The sequence below is a fragment of the Oncorhynchus keta genome, chromosome 4 (genome assembly GCF_023373465.1).
Source record: "Oncorhynchus keta strain PuntledgeMale-10-30-2019 chromosome 4, Oket_V2, whole genome shotgun sequence".
Classification (NCBI taxonomy): domain Eukaryota; kingdom Metazoa; phylum Chordata; class Actinopteri; order Salmoniformes; family Salmonidae; genus Oncorhynchus; species Oncorhynchus keta.
In genome coordinates, this window is record NC_068424.1 from 57,185,501 (window position 1) to 57,205,059 (window position 19,559).

The 19,559-nt window shown below is 44.7% G+C and overlaps 1 protein-coding gene and 1 long non-coding RNA gene across 10 annotated transcripts in view; one reads left to right on the forward strand and one right to left on the reverse strand.

Annotated features, from left to right (window-relative positions):
- Positions 1-268: 268 nt before the first annotated feature.
- The window catches only part of LOC118379263 (alpha-1,3-mannosyl-glycoprotein 4-beta-N-acetylglucosaminyltransferase B), a 188,417-nt gene continuing 169,126 nt past the window's right edge, over positions 269-19,559 (reverse strand). Inside the window, exons 9-15 of the mRNA XM_035766270.2 lie at positions 14,076-14,206; positions 12,528-12,635; positions 11,163-11,356; positions 8,662-8,740; positions 4,998-5,085; positions 2,691-2,803; positions 269-2,470 (exon numbers count right to left, since the gene is read on the reverse strand). Of these exons, the coding sequence (XP_035622163.2) occupies positions 2,447-2,470; positions 2,691-2,803; positions 4,998-5,085; positions 8,662-8,740; positions 11,163-11,356; positions 12,528-12,635; positions 14,076-14,206 (737 nt within the window). The 3' untranslated portion in view covers positions 269-2,446. The remainder of the gene's footprint in view (positions 2,471-2,690; positions 2,804-4,997; positions 5,086-8,661; positions 8,741-11,162; positions 11,357-12,527; positions 12,636-14,075; positions 14,207-19,559) is intronic.
- LOC127925845 (uncharacterized) lies at positions 12,592-14,065 on the forward strand. Of its 9 annotated transcripts, none has more exons than XR_008122555.1 (3): positions 12,592-12,719; positions 12,892-12,951; positions 13,132-14,065. It is a non-coding gene; the product is annotated as an uncharacterized LOC127925845 (long non-coding RNA). The 9 variants fall into 9 exon arrangements; XR_008122539.1 differs by lacking the exon at positions 12,892-12,951 and adding an exon at positions 12,952-13,011 and having other exon boundaries at positions 12,624-12,719; positions 13,072-14,065; XR_008122544.1 differs by lacking the exon at positions 12,892-12,951 and adding an exon at positions 12,952-13,011 and having other exon boundaries at positions 12,624-12,719.

The window sequence follows — 19,559 nt, forward strand, 5'->3', positions numbered from 1 at the left end:
ATCTAGCCCAATGTCATAGCTACACATAGGCCTACTCACTTGCATTCTATCGAGCACCAAAGCCTATGGTGTCAAAATATCAATGGGACTTTGTAGTCACATGGTCCATTCATGAAATATGCAAGGAATGTGACCCCTGTACATGTGATTTGGTACCAGAAAAGTAGCGTAGCCTACCTTTCACAAAAGCAGACTAATTCACACGAGATTACTCAGATTTTTATTGAATTGACCAGAGCAAATAACTTGAAACAAAAACAAACCCATGTCAATTGAAATTCCGTCTTTATTACAATTCACAGAATGGATAGATAACATCATTAAATATAGTTTATCTAAATTATACAAAATACAACATATAATAGCAATGCATTCCAGTGCACCTTACAAGAAAAGACAACTCTTTCTCCTTCTTAGCTCATTGGGTACAGTTCAGATTTTTCTATCCATAGCCCTACGTTGACTTAATGCACCCACGCACCTGCTACTGTATAGTGGCCATACGAAGGGGCTCCTAAAACAGCTTGTTTACTGGAGTGCACACCCCAATAAATGGAAAACCAGTTTAGGTCAGTTGTTGCTGAGAAACTGTCTTAACATTGAGCAGAATCAGAATCAATGTTGCATTCTGTATTCGATAGAAAAGCCACCTCGCTTCTGAGTTAAGTCCCCATGTTTAATTTCGCTTTCAGTACACTTGTATTGGCTGAAATCCCATACTCCTGTTCTGTGCCGACAACTCTTTAGATTTCGATCAAGGGCTTTCAATGGTTTTTCGGTTGGGCTCTGATAAAGGAATGTTTTTTGGATCCAAGTATGCAAAAGCAAATGAATGTGTCCCTTTAACTGCAAAATACTTTGCATCTAGCAATACATAGAACTTGAGTTTGGCCCTTGCCGTCACAGAGCCTGTTTGGAAGATGTATAAGTCTGGTGTCAGGACAATTACAGTACTTTAATAAATTCCACCATCAATTCGTTATAGTAGTAGTGCAGAACATGTGGAATGAGAGGGGTTGTCATATTGGACAGTTTCACTCTCTCATGAGACCTCACTTGAGTGGAAGAGAGGGGTCCTTCCTTGACTTCTTCATGGTCATTATGAGAAACATAGATTCTACTGAGAAGTAAAGATGATTCTTCGTGCATTGATTAGAGCTACATATTTCTCTTACATCCGACTAGTCCAGACAATTACTCCACGTGTGTATCTGATATGTGGCTCCTTGGATTACAACTAACCTTGTGTATCTGATATGTGGCAGACATAGAAAATCCAACAGATATGTTTCCTGTAAATCAGAAATGTTTCCTGTATTATGGAGGCCGCTGTCTTTTCCAGTTCCCTAACTAATGCAATTGAGTAGCTTGTGTCTGGCCTTGCCTTACATTGATTTATCCCCACAACCTGGTTAACTTCATGTCACATTAAGGCAAATTGATAGGCGGAGAAGGGGAAAAAACAATGTTAGGGAAGATGGTTCATGAAATAAATCTCAAACAGATGTTGGAACCATAATCATAATGTGCCTACATTGACTTCTGGCTTTAGAATTGACCATATAAAGATATGTTATTCAAACATTAGACATGTGTGTACTTTCTGGCTAAAGTTCTATTTCCATCTACACTGTATAGGCCTAGGCTACTTTTCTGACTGACTTTTGTGGACACTCACTGTAAATACATATCAACACATATAATAGAGATCATTCATATGATTGTGTTACATAAATATGCATATTAGGCCTATATCCACATACATAGGTATTTTCTGAATACATTTGATCGACTGCCCGAAAGCTCAGCCACAATTAAATACATTTTTGTGTGCGGAGACTATTTCCTGCTTCTCCGGTTTTGCCTTTTGCCTCCAGCACCTTCACAAATCAGCTATGAGTGTGCGGTAGATTCTGCCTACTGGGAATACATTTCGGTAAAACCAGTAACATTTGTCAAACATGATTATCAGTTATTGAAGTTGCACAATTCAGACATACCTGTATCTTGGTAACGTTGTAGGCCAAGTCTTTGATTCCGAAGCAGCAACATTTCATTGTCATAATGTCATCAAAAGGAGCTAAACAATCTTGCGAGCTATTTGACAATTACCAGTGTAATTACAATTATTTAAAACATAAACCTTTATGTACACATAAATACAGTTTCCTAAATACAGCGTCGTCTTTGTGTCGTTCACGCAGGGCGCGTTCTCCGATTACGCGTGTCTGGGAAGATCTTCCCACACCGTCTGTCAACCGTGGATTGAGTTGACAGTCTCAGAAGGACCCTGCGATGGCAAGATCTCGCCAACAGATGGCGTACTCCGACTACGCTCGAGAAACTAATTGCCAAAAGCCAGGGAATGGGTATAGCTTTCAAAGGCTCCATTCCTCTGTCGAACGGTCGAACGGATGACTGAGGTATTGCTGCGGGGTGTTGACATTCACTCTGCTTTCTTGATGAATATCTGAAGTGCAAGAGGAATAGCATTTGAGACAAAATCATATTCTATCTGTTTGAGGTATATATTCTACTTTACATTAGACCACTTTGAAGCCTGAAAACATCTGACCATTTTAGATTTTTCAGTGAACCAACACTTTAAGTTGCCTAAAATACAAGGGATTCTTTATAAGACAAGGCTTCCGAGGCTCTGTGGTGAGCGGGTGATGGCTGGGCCGGCTTACCTCGCTCAGGATGACCCAGACGGGGCAGTCTGTGATCACAGAGAGACGAAGGGCTTCCAGGGGCCCGAATGTGGGATCCACCTCTCCCTCGGCGATCCCATTATGGAACACTCCTAGAGGTCAGAGAGAGAGAGAGAGAGAGAGAGAGAGAGAGGATCGATATATCAGACCAACATAACCTATGCGGCTGGACATCTATAGACACGTGCAAGCTGGTGGCAGAACAAGGGGGAGTTCTTCTAGAATGCCAGCAACTGGCCAAAAAAGCATCCATTTACATGTTGTTTATGGATTGTAATTGGATTATAATTGGATTTTAAAGCTCGTTTGAATGTCCTGCTTAATGTAATGTTTGTGTCATCATCGCAAATCAGCTGCATTATACTTAGAAAACACTTCAACTTCAGCCAGTAAAGTGGCTCTTTGGCTAGCTTTTGCTACAGGCTACAGTATATCAATGAGCGTTGGCATTCTAGCAAACAACTGCTGTATCCAAAATAGTTATTTTGCAAAGATCACAACCAAACAGAATCTTAGTGACTGTTCAAGCAAGAATCAAAACATAATTGTAAGCGTACGAGAATCGGCAAAAGTCATTTTGTTTAGAAGTAATAACAACGTAAATCTAGGCTATGTTGAATGGGCGCAGATGGCGATGGCTTGCTTACTGCAGCCAAGAGTCGCACGCATCTGTGTGTCGTGTACTGAAAAAGGGTCTATTGACTTTGTCAGTAAACACTGTAGTCATGATGAAGCATTGTATTTCATTTGTACTTCAATAAATACTGCATGTGCTCCTAAATTCTAACAGAGAGCACATTAGATACAAGATATGTTGTGTTGACATTTCAATTGGTTCAAGGCAAGGCGCTGGTATCAAATATGACCATACCATGCATTCAGCTTGCTATGCTTTTTTTTGTTGATCTACTACTGAAATGCTAACTATACACAATTCATTCTCTCTCGTATCAATCTTACACAGTGATAGAGTGACACAGTGATAGAGTGAGTTCTATGGTTTAGGTTACACTACGCCTGAAAGTAGAGCTGGAGGGAGAAGAACCTGGTGAACATTTGATAGCAATATCGCACAATTAATTGACTACTGTGCCAGATTGATATTGATTCCCCCTTGAAATATTTATGAATGAGCAGGAGCGCTTGTAGTAATTTATATGCTGTCAGAAGGAGTACCTCTTTCAAGGGGATGAAAGCCTGTCTCTGTGTTACGGACAGTAATCACTGGCCTGGGGACGTGTTTGACTACTCAGAACACGCATCCTCACTCGCTGTCTACTTCCTTCCTTCCTTCCTTCCTTCCTTCCTTCCTTCCTTCCTTCCTTCCTTCCTTCCTTCCTTCCTTCCTTCCTTCCTTCCTTCCTTCCTCCCTTCCTTCATTGAATAAATCAACCATCTGTATGTCATTGGATAGATAATAGTGTACATGAAAGCAAGGTCTCTGCCCTATTGCATAACAAATCCACTCCTCAGATCTCTAATGAAGGAAGGAACGATGGTGTATCTAACACTGCCACTGATTCAGTTGTAATGGAATTGAGCTCAAACCCTTATTTATACCTCATGTTAACTACATTTTACCCATCCTGCTTTTTCAATATGATATAAAACACTGTAGTGTCATTAAATCCAATTATTTTCAATGAGTACCATGCTATCGTTTTAAAGGGCACCGGTGCAACACTTGTCTTGCACTTCACTCAATTTCAGAAAGAGCACCTAAGGTCCTCTAAAAACTGTGAAGGCAGTCCTTATCTACTCCTCCCGTCCTCCTGTGAAAGTCCTAGACGGTGCAGCAGCTAATCATGTGTTGGAGCGCTCAGTAATTGAGTGAGATGGATTTGTCAGGGGCCTGTGTATGAGCGTATGTGTGTGTGTTTGTGTTTGTGCGTGTGTAATTTGTCAGGGCCTGTTAGTCCATGTGAACTATTCCTGTTTGCCAGTACCGGTTAGAATATGGCACAAGGTTTTGTTAGATGAAGGGGACTGACGAATGGATGGATGAAAACAAAAGGGAAAGAATTTTGGAGGGATATTTTGGCAGGGAGTACAGTGTTGGATTCTCTAAAAAGATGACATCATTTTTATGACAGTGGAGTCCTTTGTTTGGCTTTGGGTGATTCTTTCTGCAGTACTAGTTCTTAACACTTCTGGTAAATACATCCCCAGTACTAATAACCACCTATTGAAACATGTGCATTGTAGCACGGCGCTAATTTCATTCTGGGTCATTTTCATTAGAGGGTACAGTAACAACATTTTTGCTACGGAAAGCAAAATACTCACCTATTCTGATAAAGCCGTCCTCTGTTCTGTGGTACTTTGGTGTTTTCTCTCTCCCCTCTTTCAAGGCCTCTTTTTCTGATTGGATATTCTGTAGGTGAAAGAGAGAGAGGTGTGTGAGGAACACAACACAGGAACACATATACACTTGCAAGCTTGCCGAATGCACACACACACACCCACACACCCACACACACACACACACACACACACACACACACACACACACACACACACACACACACACACACACACACACACACACACACACACACACACACACACACACACACACACACACGCAACCAAGATCAATGCAGGCAGAAATCCTGTTTGATCTGCACTCAGATCACAGCTAAAATCTACTGTATACATCATCAACCAATGCATTGACAACAGCAAACTCCTTGCTACTGACCTCCTTTAATCTCCAAATTCAGTTAGTAAATCATACACACACACACACGCGCGAGCACACACACACACAATTCAGATAAACCTAACTTTGACCTCGTCTTACAACATAAAAGTGAGAATGATATCAATGGGTCATCATAGATAATACAGCGGGACTCTTTAGTGTTGCTGCTGGGTCATAGCAATTGATACGGTTGGAGAAATATCTGTTTGACTCGCTTATCTAAAGCAATGAAGGAGAAAGGACAGGAGAGAAAACAAGCTGACCTTTTGTGGCAGGATTTTCCCTTTCTGTTTGTCCTCTAAATAGAAATCAATGCATGCCCAATCACACAAGTAATTACAGATATAGGACCTTAATTTGACCTATATTGACACTGCAAAATAATCCTGCAGCAACAAGATTTGAACGTTTAGTGCATAATGTTGCTTGATCGGTGGTTAGGCTATTTGCTACATAAAGTAAGCTCCATAAAAAGTGCAATACTGTTAGTATAACCGTGTGTTAGTGTAGGTTTTCAGTGAATTTATGTAAATCACAAAGCTCATCTGTACTCTCAGTAATACAACAGTGATCAAATTAAGATCCTACTGTACATCTGTACGCTACACTGTAAAAATATGACATTTCCCGCCGTTTAACTGCACCTGACAGCGTCTCTCTCTCTCGCATCATCTTCTTGTTTTCTTATCTTTCCTCGTCTTTATTCTCTCTGTCTTTCCTTACCTTCCTTTCCTCAATCCTTTCTTCTCCATTCTGAGACCAGCATAACCTGTTATGACTCTAAAGACATGTAACACTTCTACTCATCATTAACACTTCTACTCATATTCTTCCCATAGGAGGAACAACAACAACACAAGACAGAAACACTTCCACCCTCTTGCAGCATTACAGGGTCTCAATGACAGTCAGATGTAGGGAGAGATAGAATGAGTGAAGGAGGGAAAATAAATAATAAAATAGAGATAGACAGAGAGGGAGGAGAGAGAGGGGGGGGGGGGAAATCCAGCTATTAATCTGTCATGGCGAGCGTCAGTTTGCGGAACCTAATCTGAAATCCCCACCTCGCCTAGCCACCCTGCCGGGTGAAATATTCTTTAAGGCGAAAGCTCTCAAACCGTGGCCGGCGGGAGACTGACTTGATTACCACCGCCCGGGAGTCCTCTTTTTCTGTTTCTTTCTCCGCAATATCTCTCTCGTACTCTATTTTTTTTTGAGAAAGTGAACCTCACTCTGTCTTGAGTAATTTCTCATCTCTTCTCCGTGTCTTCTGGGGCTTAACACTGTGGGTGCTCGCCCTTAAACATGGCTTATGTGCTTCTATGTCAACCAGATGGAAGCTGACTTCACATGTCTTTCCACTTGAGAGAATTATATATCTTTCCACTTGAGGAAGAGTGATGTATCCAGTGTGGCGTTCCATGAGATGGGCTGTATCTCAATAGAAATAACAGAAAAGAATAGAGATCTCCTGAAAGTATATGATCTTGAGACCCTGTATGTAACAGTACATCCCTGTAGAACGCTTTCGACACCTTGCAGAGTCCATAGCCCGACAAATAGAGGCTGTTCTGAGGACAAAGGGGGTGTTCCTAGTGTTTGGTATACTCTGTATATGTAAGGGATATTGAACAATACGGAAGGTGTGTTCCACGAGGCGTTAGCGGACTTTCCACGGAGTTGCATTATTTTCCAGAGAACGCATAGAGCCCCGAGTTGACTGTCCCTTTCATACCATGGTTATAATTTAACACGTTTGCCACTAGAACTTTGGTCATTTGCAGATAGAAATGTGTTCAACATCCACTGAAGTATCTAGCAAGTATGCACACATGACTATAAGTCGCTTTGGATAAAAGCGTCTGCTAAATGGCATATATTATTATTATATTACTAGATTGCTACAGTAGTTGCCTTGGTAACTAAACAAACAGACTTGCTAGTTTAGCTAACCAAACCATCAGTCCTAGCTGGCTATTATGAAAATCGAATTCAACAAATACCAATGCTGTTTTCAATTCGACTTTTGCTTTCAAAAGCAGCTCAAACAAAACATGTAAAAATTAACTATAGCCGTTGAATTCTACCATGCAAATATTCTGTGCGTTTCAAGGAAATAATGCACGCTCTAGAGTGCCCTTCAAGCCAATCAGAAAGTAGTATTCAACAATGCCATGGTATAATTAAGTGATAATGCCCGAGAAGCTGGTGTTATATTGGCACAGGTGTTGTTATGCCCGAGACTAAGTCGAGTGCCGGCAAATCGTGCCAATATATCCTCCATACACCAGCTTCGAAGGCATTATCACTTTTATACAACGGGTTACCAACAGATTCAAATAATGGTTGACATATTCTCATAAAAAATGTTATTTTTTTATGCTATTTCATACTACCTCAAGATATAGTCCCGACACAAATCTAGGGTTGCTACCCAAGCCGGCTGGTCATTCGTTCTATCGGTTCGGTTGCCAGAGACCTAAATGTTCCATTGCCATACTGGCTGGCAACGTTCTTATCCCTTGCTTGCTAGCTAGCCAACTATGGTAACTAATGGTCACGTCAAACAGTACAGACAGAATAATAACAAAGTAGCCACATTTGCATTAGTTTAAGCTGTTTCTTTGTGAAATTTATTTGGATACATAACAATGAGGCACGATTTAGCCTGGTATAGAGAATGTGCTCTCTCATCAGTACACTGTTGTTCAGAGGAGCTAGCCAACAGCACAGCTAACACAATCACTTCAAACTGAAGCTGGAAAGACTGCAAACTAGCTGTACTTCGTTTTGTTTGACCTTTTTTCAATTGACATTTCTTTGTATATATCCATGAAAATGATGCCAGCTGATTCATGATTTCAACTGACTGAGAAAAGCTGCATGCCTGCATATTTGTCTCGTTCCGACTCCTGATACGTTCATTATTATGGGACAGCTGGAGATCGAATATGAATATTGAAATAATGTTGCAAATGTCAGAGAGGTAGACAGCAAGGTTTATACAAAGTTGAAAACTAAATGTTAGTCTAAAAGAAATGTGAGATAATGTCTAGATGCTAGACACTGGCTGGAATGCTCAATCAGCATTCAGGATTACATCCACCCGTTGTATAAATCACTGTAATTACATATATTTCCAGTGATATTACTATAGTAAAGGTCCATGTACTGACAATCCTGGGACAGTTATGTAATGGTAATAATGTGCTGGGATTGAATTGGGTAAATAGCGGTGAGACTCACGTCAAAAGGCAGCACCTCCACAGTGGTGTTGAACAGCTTGTCCCCTGGGTGCTCAATATTCCCGCTACGGAAGAAATACCTTGAGAGAGAGAGAGAGAGAGAGAGAGAGAGAGAGAGAGAGAGAGAGAGAGAGAGAGAGAGAGAGAGAGAGAGAGAGAGAGAGATAGATAGATAGATAGATAGATAGATAGATAGATAGATAGATAGATAGATAGATAGATAGATAGATAGATAGAATAACAAATGGGGAGATGTCAATTTGATATTCAACACAAATTGATCCACCACGATCATCATCATCATTATGGGTGCACACTTTTCTTCAGACACAGAGAGAGAGAGAGAGAGAGAGAGAGAGAGAGAGAGAGAGAGAGAGAGAGAGATAGATAGATAGATAGATAGAATAACAAATGGGGAGATGTCAATTTGATATTCAACACAAATTGATCCACCACGATCATCATCATCATTATGGGTGCACACTTTTCTTCAGACACAGACATTTTTTTTGGTGCCATGAAAATGTTTAAAATTAACTTTAAAAAAATACATATTTGATGCAAAGACTAGAACTGGCTTGTTTGTTCAATATTACTATATAAAATGCAGAATGGGGGCAGGGGGCGGGGTTATTTAACCGATTGAATCATGATATAGTAGCCCTACTGATTATTTCTCAATTGCAAGCTACTCATTGACAGGCCTCGAGCTACAGAACTTGACGTTTTCTGCTAAGGTGCAACCTTTGGTAGACTGATGGAAGGTTACTCAGAGTCAGAGTCTATGATACAGCGAAGCCTAATCAAACATGCCCGTGCTCATCATGGTTCTAACAGGCAAAGTCAAACGATACAATGAATTTGCTCATGGTGCACGGAACTCAAAAGATATGGAACAACACCATTGAATCAACACCATCGGACATGAAACAACAATATGCATGTAACAACAGCACAACAAAATAGATTAACAATTTTCTTTTGCAGGTGGCTTTTCATTTTATACACCAGTGGTGCAACCAACACAGTGGCGCGTGTGAGTGAATCAAAACTGTCCAGTGGTCAAAATGATTCATCTTGAGGCAACGGGGGACAGGGTTTTAAAAGCAATCTGTTAATGATTATATCATATATAAAATGGCCATATATATTTTTATATATACTAGCTCAAAACACTACTAATCATTGAACATGATAAATTACCCAATGGATCATTATCATTTTCAAGATGAAAAAAATGGGGGTGTACCTATTTTGAAAGTGGGGATACAGCTGGTCCATCATCAGCAGCCAGCCAGCCAGCCAGCCAGCCAGTCACCCAGTTCAAACTCCCTCTACATTTTGCTTTGTCCAAATGCATGTTCCACCAAGTACAGCAGTCTGGACCACACCCCCCAAAAGAGCTACTGAGGTGACCACAGAGCCACAGCGTCAAAATTAGAAGACACTGGTGACCACAGAGCCACAGCGTCACCATTAGAAGACACTGGTGACCACAGAGCCACAGCGTCACCATTAGAAGACACTGGTGACCACAGAGACACAGCGTCAAAATTAGAAGACACTGGTGACCACAGAGCCACAGCGTCAACATTAGAAGACACTGGTGACCACAGAGCCACAGCGTCAAAATTAGAAGACACTGGTGACCACAGAGCCACAGCGTCACCATTAGAAGACACTGGTGACCACAGAGCCACAGCGTCACCATTAGAAGACACTGGTGACCACAGAGCCACAGCGTCACCATTAGAAGACACTGGTGACCACAGAGACACAGCGTCACCATTAGAAGACACTGGTGACCACAGAGCCACAGCGTCAAAATTAGAAGACACTGGTGACCACAGAGCCACAGCGTCACCATTAGAAGACACTGATGACCACGGAGCCACAGCGTCACCGTTAGAAGACACTGGTGACCACAGAGCCACAGTGTCACCGTTAGAAGACACTGGTGACCACAGAGCCACAGCGTCAGCATTAGAAGACACTGGTGACCACAGAGCCACAGCGTCAACGCTAGAAGACACTGGTGATGTTATGTTTGGAGGAAAAACAAGGAGTCTTGCAAGCCAAAGAACACCATCCCAACCGTGAAGCACGGGGGTGGCAGCATCATGTTGTGGGGGTGCTTTGCTGCAAGAGGGACTGGTGCACTTCACAAAATAGATGGCATCATGAGGGAGGACAATTATGTGGATATATTGAAGCAACATCTCAAGACATCAGTCAGGAAGTTAAAGCTTGGTCGCAAATGGGTCTTCTAAATGGACAATGACCACAAGCATACTTCCAAAGTTGTGGCAATATGGCTTAAGGACAACAAAGTCAAGGTATTGGAGTGGCCATCACAAAGCCCTGACATCAATCCTATAGAACATTTGTGGGCAGAACTGAATTGTGAAAAACTGAGTTTAAATATATTTGGCTAAGGTGTACGTAAACTTCCGAATTCAACTGTATGTGTGTGTATCCAAGCATGAGAGCACACACACACACCTTTCGATGCGGACGGGCGTGAAGAAGCGGATGCGGATGAAGTCCCCAGCCACAGGGGTGAAGGCCCAGAAGAAGTCCTCTCCCAGGTAGGCCTTCTCCAGGGTGAAGTGCTGGTAGGTCTTCAGGCTGGTGGTCACCTCCGCCAGCGGGTTGGCGTGGCCCTTGTGCAGGGTCTGCTTGCCAAAGTCCTTGTCCTGGAATGAATAATTAGAAATAAAGAGGAGGGTTTAGGGAGAAGAAATGAGGGTGTTTCTAGATATCATTCTCACATTGACTTTGAGGGTGCAGTTCTAAAGACAGGGATGAATTCTGAATTGAGATGTGGAAGTCTGACTTAAATGTTCATTTAAATCCTTTAAGTATTCCATTTACATGATTTACTTGAAAATGAATGTGAGTCATAGTCTCTCATCTCTCCTCCAAGTGGCTTTGGGGTTGAGAGTAACTACATTACTGTTGGCCAAAATGATGAAATTCCACATGGAGAATGTGCAATTTCATGATAAAAGAGAATAGTATATTTCTAACACCAGATAATGTCACAACAAATCTCTGAGAGATGACTTGTAGCACTGTAAAACATTTTCAGCTTGCTTATAGGCCGTTGCAACTGTAAGTCAAATTCCTACGATAATGATGATGGTGACAGTGCATCCAATTCATCCCATTCTAGCTGAATGTGTCATAGTTCTAATTGTACCTATCCCCGTTCAAATAAACAATTGAATATAATAAATCAAATACTCTTCATCAAATACGAGTATTTGCTAAATACATGTAAGCATTAATGTATAGAAAGTGGTGAGCTGGTCTGCTTGGTAAAGAATCTCTGAATTGAGAAAGCCTTGGTCCAGGACGAGCGGATCAATAGTGAATTGATTGGGTTAGACCAGGTTTTCCCAAACTCGGTCCCGGGGATATTTAAAGTTGAGTTGGATATTTAAATCAGCTGTGTAGTGCTAGGGCAAAAACCAAAACATGCATCCAGCACCGAGTTTGGAGAACCCTGGGTTAGACTAGAGTAGCAGTATTCAGGCTGATATCCATTGCTCTTAATAACACAGTAATCAGAGACATTAAACAAAGTCTTTACAGCTGGAGTCTGTATGGTGACTTGGAATGCATTCCAGTACTGCAGGGCTCAGAGACTTGAAAACGAATATTTGAACATACACAGACTTTAGTAGATAATATGACACATGCACAGTGAGTGGATGCTAGTAAGCCCCATGTACGCGCATACACACACACACACACACACACACACACACACACACACACACACACACACACACACACACACACACACACACACACACACACACACACACACACACACACACACACACACACACACACACACACCTTGAGTTTCTGGATCTTTCCGGCCAGGGAAGAGTGGGTGCCCACATGCTGGAAGAGAGAGGGCTTGAAGCGAATTCTCAGGTTGGCCTTCTGCCTGTCGCAGTGTTTCTGTGTGTGACAGGCAGGGGAGAGGTGGGAAAGAGGAGAAGGGAGAGAGAAAGAGAGTATGAGTGTGTGACAGGCAGGGGAGAGGTGGGAAAGAGGAGAAGGGAGAGAGAAAGAGAGTATGAGTGTGTGACAGGCAGGGGAGAGGTGGGAAAGAGGAGGAGGGAGAGAGAAAGAGAGTATGAGAGGCAGGGGAGAGGTGGGAAAGAGGAGAATGGAGAGAGAAAGAGAGTATGAGTGTGTGACAGGCAGGGGAGAGGTGGGAAAGAGGAGGAGGGAGAGAGAAAGAGAGTATGAGTGTGTGGCAGGCAGGGGAGAGGTGGGAAAGAGGAGGAGGGAGAGAGAAAGAGAGTATGAGTGTGTGGCAGGCAGGGGAGAGGTGGGAAAGAGGAGGAGGGAGTGAGAAAGAGAGTATTGGTGTGTGGCAGGCAGGGGAGAGGTGGGAAAGAGGAGGAGGGAGAGAGAAAGAGAGTATGAGTGTGTGACAGGCAGGGGAGAGGTGGGAAAGAGGAGAAGGGAGAGAGAAAGAGAGTATGAGTGTGTGACAGGCAGGGGAGAGGTGGGAAAGAGGAGGAGGGAGAGAGAAAGAGAGTATGAGTGTGTGACAGGCAGGGGAGAGGTGGGAAAGAGGAGAAGAGAGAGAGAAAGAGAGTATGAGTGTGTGACAGGCAGGGGAGAGGTGGGAAAGAGGAGGAGGGAGAGAGAAAGAGAGTATGAGTGTGTGACAGGCAGGGGAGAGGTGGGAAAGAGGAGGAGGGAGAGAGAAAGAGAGTATGAGTGTGTGACAGGCAGGGGAGAGGTGGGAAAGAGGAGGAGGGAGAGAGAAAGAGAGTATGAGTGTGTGACAGGCAGGGGAGAGGTGGGAAAGAGGAGGAGGGAGAGAGAAAGAGAGTATGAGTGTGTGGCAGGCAGGGGAGAGGTGGGAAAGAGGAGGAGGGAGAGAGAAAGAGAGTATGAGTGTGTGACAGGCAGGGGAGAGGTGGGAAAGAGGAGGAGGGAGAGAGAAAGAGAGTATGAGTGTGTGACAGGCAGGGGAGAGGTGGGAAAGAGGAGAAGGGAGAGAGAAAGAGAGTATGAGTGTGTGACAGGCAGGGGAGAGGTGGGAAAGAGGAGAAGGGAGAGAGAAAGATAGTATGAGTGTGTGACAGGCAGGGGAGAGGTGGGAAAGAGGAGAAGAGAGAGAGAAAGATAGTATGAGTGTGTGAGAGTTGCACCATTTTCTGAGACTTGAGACCAGTTTGGAAAGACACAGTATTTACATGTAACTCCCTGCTTGGATACTCTGTAACAGATCCGTATTTTCTCTCTCCCTTGAAGTAATCACTGATCTAACATGACTGGGTCTGAAGGACAGCTTGTACCAGGACTGTAGTTACCACAACATATAAGGAAAGGTTTACTTCCAACTGGGCCTAGGTTTACCATGGGGGAGGTTGAACTTACCGCGTCCTTCTCTGGGTTGCACACCTTAACCCACATGATGTGATCCAGCAACCAATCAATTGGCTTGTCCTTGTAGAACATTAGCATAAACTCAACGATCAGCGACAGGTCCACGGACTTGAACATCTTACCTGAGAAGAGACGATATACAACTTAGTTACACTGCTTGACATCATCAAATAGCACCAAAGGTTGTTCAGCTAATACCTTGTTCATTTCTAAACGTTTCATCATATCTTGAGCCTATGAAACACTACTTCCCAATTGTAAAGCGTCCCTTAGCTCCTATCCCAAGGCCCTTTGTGAAAATCTGAAAGGTCTGAAGGGATTGGACAGGTTTTTGAAATATGGTGATAACTACGTTGCCCTCTGCTAGTTGGACAATTCTATCCTTTCAGATGTATTAGAAGGGGGGCAATTTGGAATTGGTGAAAAGTAGAAAGTAGAGTGCAACAAGGACCTAGAACAGAGGCTAAACTTAGCCAATGTGCTCTGAAATTAAATCAGAATGAAACAGAATTGCACACGGACCCTTGAGCACTGAATTTAATCTAATGTAATTTAATTGTCAGATTAATACTGATTAATGCATTAGAGGCAATTTCATAAAGTCACCAAGTGGGTTAGAAGAGGAAATCATTTTTGGTCAAAACGAGGACGTTTGCAGTATGTTGTTTAAAGGAATTTGATTATTTTACAGGTGTTTAATTGTAATGCTTTGAAGCTCTTTCCACTATAATGTTTTCCAGCTATTATAGTCATTACAAAGACAGATGATTCAGTTTAGCTAATTACAAGAACAGAAATACCTCATTTTTGCTAGAGTGTAAGAACAGGATGTATGGTCTTGTTTGTCCTCATATGAAACATAATCCAACAAAATACATATGCACTCAGCCACCCACCTGTGCACACTGAATTAAAAAAGTATTCTCCTCTCCTCTCCACATGCCTCTCCCCCAGTCTCTCTTTATACCTCCCTACCCCTCTGTACATGAAACCACTTCTCTCTTCTCGCTCTCCTCCATCCCTTTCTCTCTGGTTACAACATCTTTACTGAGGTCAACACTCTTTCCCTGGTTGAGCTGTAGCATTCACCCTCCTATTGCAAGGTTTACGATGCCACAGCAACATGAGTTTATGAGAGAGAGAGCGGCAGAGAGAGAGAGAGAGAGAGAGAGAGAGAGAGAGAGAGAGAGAGAGAGAGTGGAGAGAGAGGGGGTAAAGCGCTTGTGTAAGGGAAGGAGTTTACAACTCATTAAAATCCCACAGAGAGGTTGAGGGAAAGAAGGATGGAAGGAAGGGAGGAGAGAGACAGAAAGGGGAGGATGGAGCAAGAGATGGGTGGAAACAGAGAGGGTGAAAGGTCAGGTGGTCAAGTGAGAGGAGTTCAGCTAACAGTCATTATTGAACCTGATGGGGAAGGGGGAGTGTAGGAGTGGAGAGATGGACTGTAAGATAGGTAAAGAGGGAGACAGACATAGTGAGGGAAAGTGGGGCGAACATTCATTACAGGCCTGCTGACAGGGAGAGATTAGGGAGGTGGCTGCAGGAAGGAAGGTGTGTGTGTGGAAGGGTGAGAGAGACTCATCTCTTCAGTAGGTCCTATGATTGAGTGTAGTCTGGCCCAGGGGTGTGAATGAGGAACGGAAAGGCACTGGAGCGACAAACCACCCTTGCTGTCTTTGCCTGGCCGGTTCCCCTCTCTCCACTGGGATTCTCTGCCTCTAACCCTGGTGCTCTCCAATGCCATCCCTGGGAGGGGTGCGTCACTTGAGTGGGTTGAGTCTCTGACGTGATCTTTCTGTCCGGGTTGGAGCCCCCCTCGGGTTCGTGCCGTGTGGGAGATCTTCGTGGGCTATACTCGGCCTTGTCTCAGGGTAGTGAGATGGTGGTTGAGTTGGTGGTTGAAGATATCCCTCTAGTGGTGTGGGGGCTGTGTTTTGGCAAAGTGGGTGAGGTTATAACCTGCCTGGTTGGCCCTGTCCGGTGGTATAGTCGGACGAGGACACAGTGTCTCCCAACCCCTCCTTTCTCAGCCTCCAGTAATTATGCTGTAATAGTTTATGTGTTGGGGGGCTAGGGTCAGTCTGTTATATCTTTAGTATTTCTCCTGTCTTATTCAGTGTCCTGTGTGAATTTAAGTATGCTTCCTCTAATTCTCTCTCTCTCTTCTCTTTGAGAACCGGAGCCCTAGGACCATGCCTCAGGACGACCTGGCCTGATGACTCCTTGCTGTCCCCAGTCCAACTGGTTGTGCTGCTGCTCCAGTTTCAACTGTTCTGCCTGCGGCTATGGAACACTGACCTGTTCACCGGACGTGCTACCTTGTCCCGGACCTGCTGTTTTCGACCCTCTCTCTCTACTGCACCTGCTGTCTCTAACTCTGAATGATCGGCTATGATAAGCCAACTGACATTTACTCCTGTTGCACCCTCTAAAACCACTGTGATTATTATTATTTGACCCTGCTGGTCATCTATGAACGTTTGAACATCTTGGCTATGTACTGTTATAATCTCCACCCGGCACAGGCAGAAGAGGACTGGCCACCCCTCAGAGCCTGGTTCCTCTCTAGGTTTCTTCCTTGGTTCTGGCCTTTCATGAGGAAGCCGCCGTGCTTCCTCATCTGCATTGCTTGCTGTTTGGGGTTTTAGGCTGGGTTTCTGTACAGCACTTTGTGACATCGGCTGATGTAAAAAGGGCTTTATAAATACATTTGATTGATTGATTGATTGATTGAGATAGAGAGAGAGAGGGGAGGTGGGATGCTGGAAGGAAGGTGTGTGTGTGCGAGTTAGTGGAAGGGGGTGAGAGTGAGTGAATGAGTATAGAAGGATTACAGAATGAAAGTGTGCCCGCATGTGTGTGTGTGTTCGTGGGTATGTGCATAATAGCAAGGGTTCTGTGATTGTGTGCTGTCTCTGATGTGGAATTCTGCTTTCATCAGGCAGGTGTGTGAGCTCCTGAGTCAGTCACTACATCAGGCAGTAGAGTCAGTTTCAGTGAGTCACCGACTCACAGAATAAGTAGGCTCACTGAACCCCGGATCTGAGACCCAGTATGACCCAGTGACTCACTTAGACTGACTCTACTGATTGTTCTCAGAACAGGGTAGCTTACCAATTTAAGAATTTCCTCACACTGACCAATGTTGTCTAGGGGAAAAATATAAGCTAAGTGACGAAGTCATAAAAAAGTCAACACGTACACACACCTTTGGATAACCTCTATAGGCAGCCACATACCTGGGGATAACCTCTATAGGCAGCCACACACCGGGGTATAACCTCTATAGGCAGCCACACACCTGGGGATAACCTCTATAGGCAGCCACACACCTGGGGATAACCTCTATAGGCAGCCACACACCTGGGGATAACCTCTATAGGCAGCCACACACCTGGGGATAACCTCTATAGGCAGCCACACACCGGGGTATAACCTCTATAGGCAGCCACACACCGGGGTATAACCTCTATAGGCAGCCACACACCGGGGTATAACCTCTATGGGCAGCCACACACCTGGGGATAACCTCTATAGGCAGCCACACACCGGGGTATAACGTCTATAGGCAGCCACACACCGGGGTATAACCTCTATGGGCAGCCACACACCTTTGGATAACCTCTATGAGCAGCCACACACCTGGGGATAACCTCTATGGGCAGCCACACACTGGGGTATAACCTCTATGGGCAGCCACACACCTGGGGATAACCTCTATAGGCAGCCACACACCGGGGTATAACCTCTATAGGCAGCCACACACTGGGGTATAACCTCTATAGGCAGCCACACACCGGGGTATAACCTCTATGGGCAGCCACACACCTGGGGATAACCTCTATAGGCAGCCACACACCGGGGTATAACCTCTATGGGCAGCCACACACCTGGGGATAACCTCTATAGGCAGCCACACACCGGGGTATAACCTTTATAGGCAGTCACACACCGGGGTATAACCTCTATAGGCAGCCACACACCTTTGGATAACCTCTATGGGCAGCCACACACCTGGGGATAACCTCTATGGGCAGCCACACACCGGGGTACAACCTCTATAGGCAGCCACACACACCGGGGTATAACCTCTATAGGCAGCCACACACCTAGGGATAACCTCTATAGGCAGCCACACACCTTTGGATAACCTCTATGGGCAGCCACACACCTGGGGATAACCTCTATAGGCAGCCACACACCGGGGTATAACCTCTATAGGCAGCCACACACCTGGGGATAACCTCTATAGGCAGCCACACACCGGGGTATAACCTCTATGGGCAGCCACACACCTGGGGATAACCTCTATAGGCAGCCACACACCGGGGTATAACCTTTATAGGCAGTCACACACCGGGGTATAACCTCTATAGGCAGCCACACACCTTTGGATAACCTCTATGGGCAGCCTCACACCTGGGGATAACCTCTATGGGCAGCCACACACCTGGGGATAACCTCTATAGGCAGCCACACACCGGGGTATAACTTTTATAGGCAGTCACACACCGGGGTATAACCTCTATAGGCAGCAACACACCTAGGGATAACCTCTATGGGCAGCCACACACCTGTGGATAACCTCTATAGGCAGCCACACACCTGGGGATAACCTCTATAGGCAGCCACACACCGGGGTATAACCTCTATAGGCAGCCACACACCGGGGTATAACCTCTATAGGCAGCCACACACCGGGGTATAACCTCTATAGGCAGCCACACACCTAGGGATAACCTCTATAGGCAGCCACACACCTTTGGATAACCTCTATGGGCAGCCACACACCGGGGTATAACCTCTATAGGCAGCCACACACCGGGGTATAACCTCTATAGGCAGCCACACACCTGGGGATAACCTCTATAGGCAGCCACACACCGGGGTATAACCTCTATAGGCAGCCACACACCTGGGGATAACCTCTATAGGCAGCCACACACCGGGGTATAACCTCTATGGGCAGCCACACACCTGGGGATAACCTCTATAGGCAGCCACACACCTGGGGATAAGCCACACACCGGGGTATAACCTCTATAGGCAGCCACACACCGGGGTATAACCTCTATAGGCAGCCACACACCGGTAACCTCTATAGGCAGCCACACACCGGGGTATAACCTCTATAGGCAGCCACACACCTAGGGATAACCTCTATAGGCAGCCACACACCTTTGGATAACCTCTATGGGCAGCCACACACCTGGGGATAACCTCTATAGGCAGCCACACACCGGGGTATAACCTCTATAGGCAGCCACACACCTGGGGATAACCTCTATAGGCAGCCACACACCGGGGTATAACCTCTATGGGCAGCCACACACCTGGGGATAACCTCTATGGGCAGCCACACACCTGGGGATAACCTCTATAGGCAGCCACACACCGGGGTATAACTTTTATAGGCAGTCACACACCGGGGTATAACCTCTATAGGCAGCAACACACCTAGGGATAACCTCTATG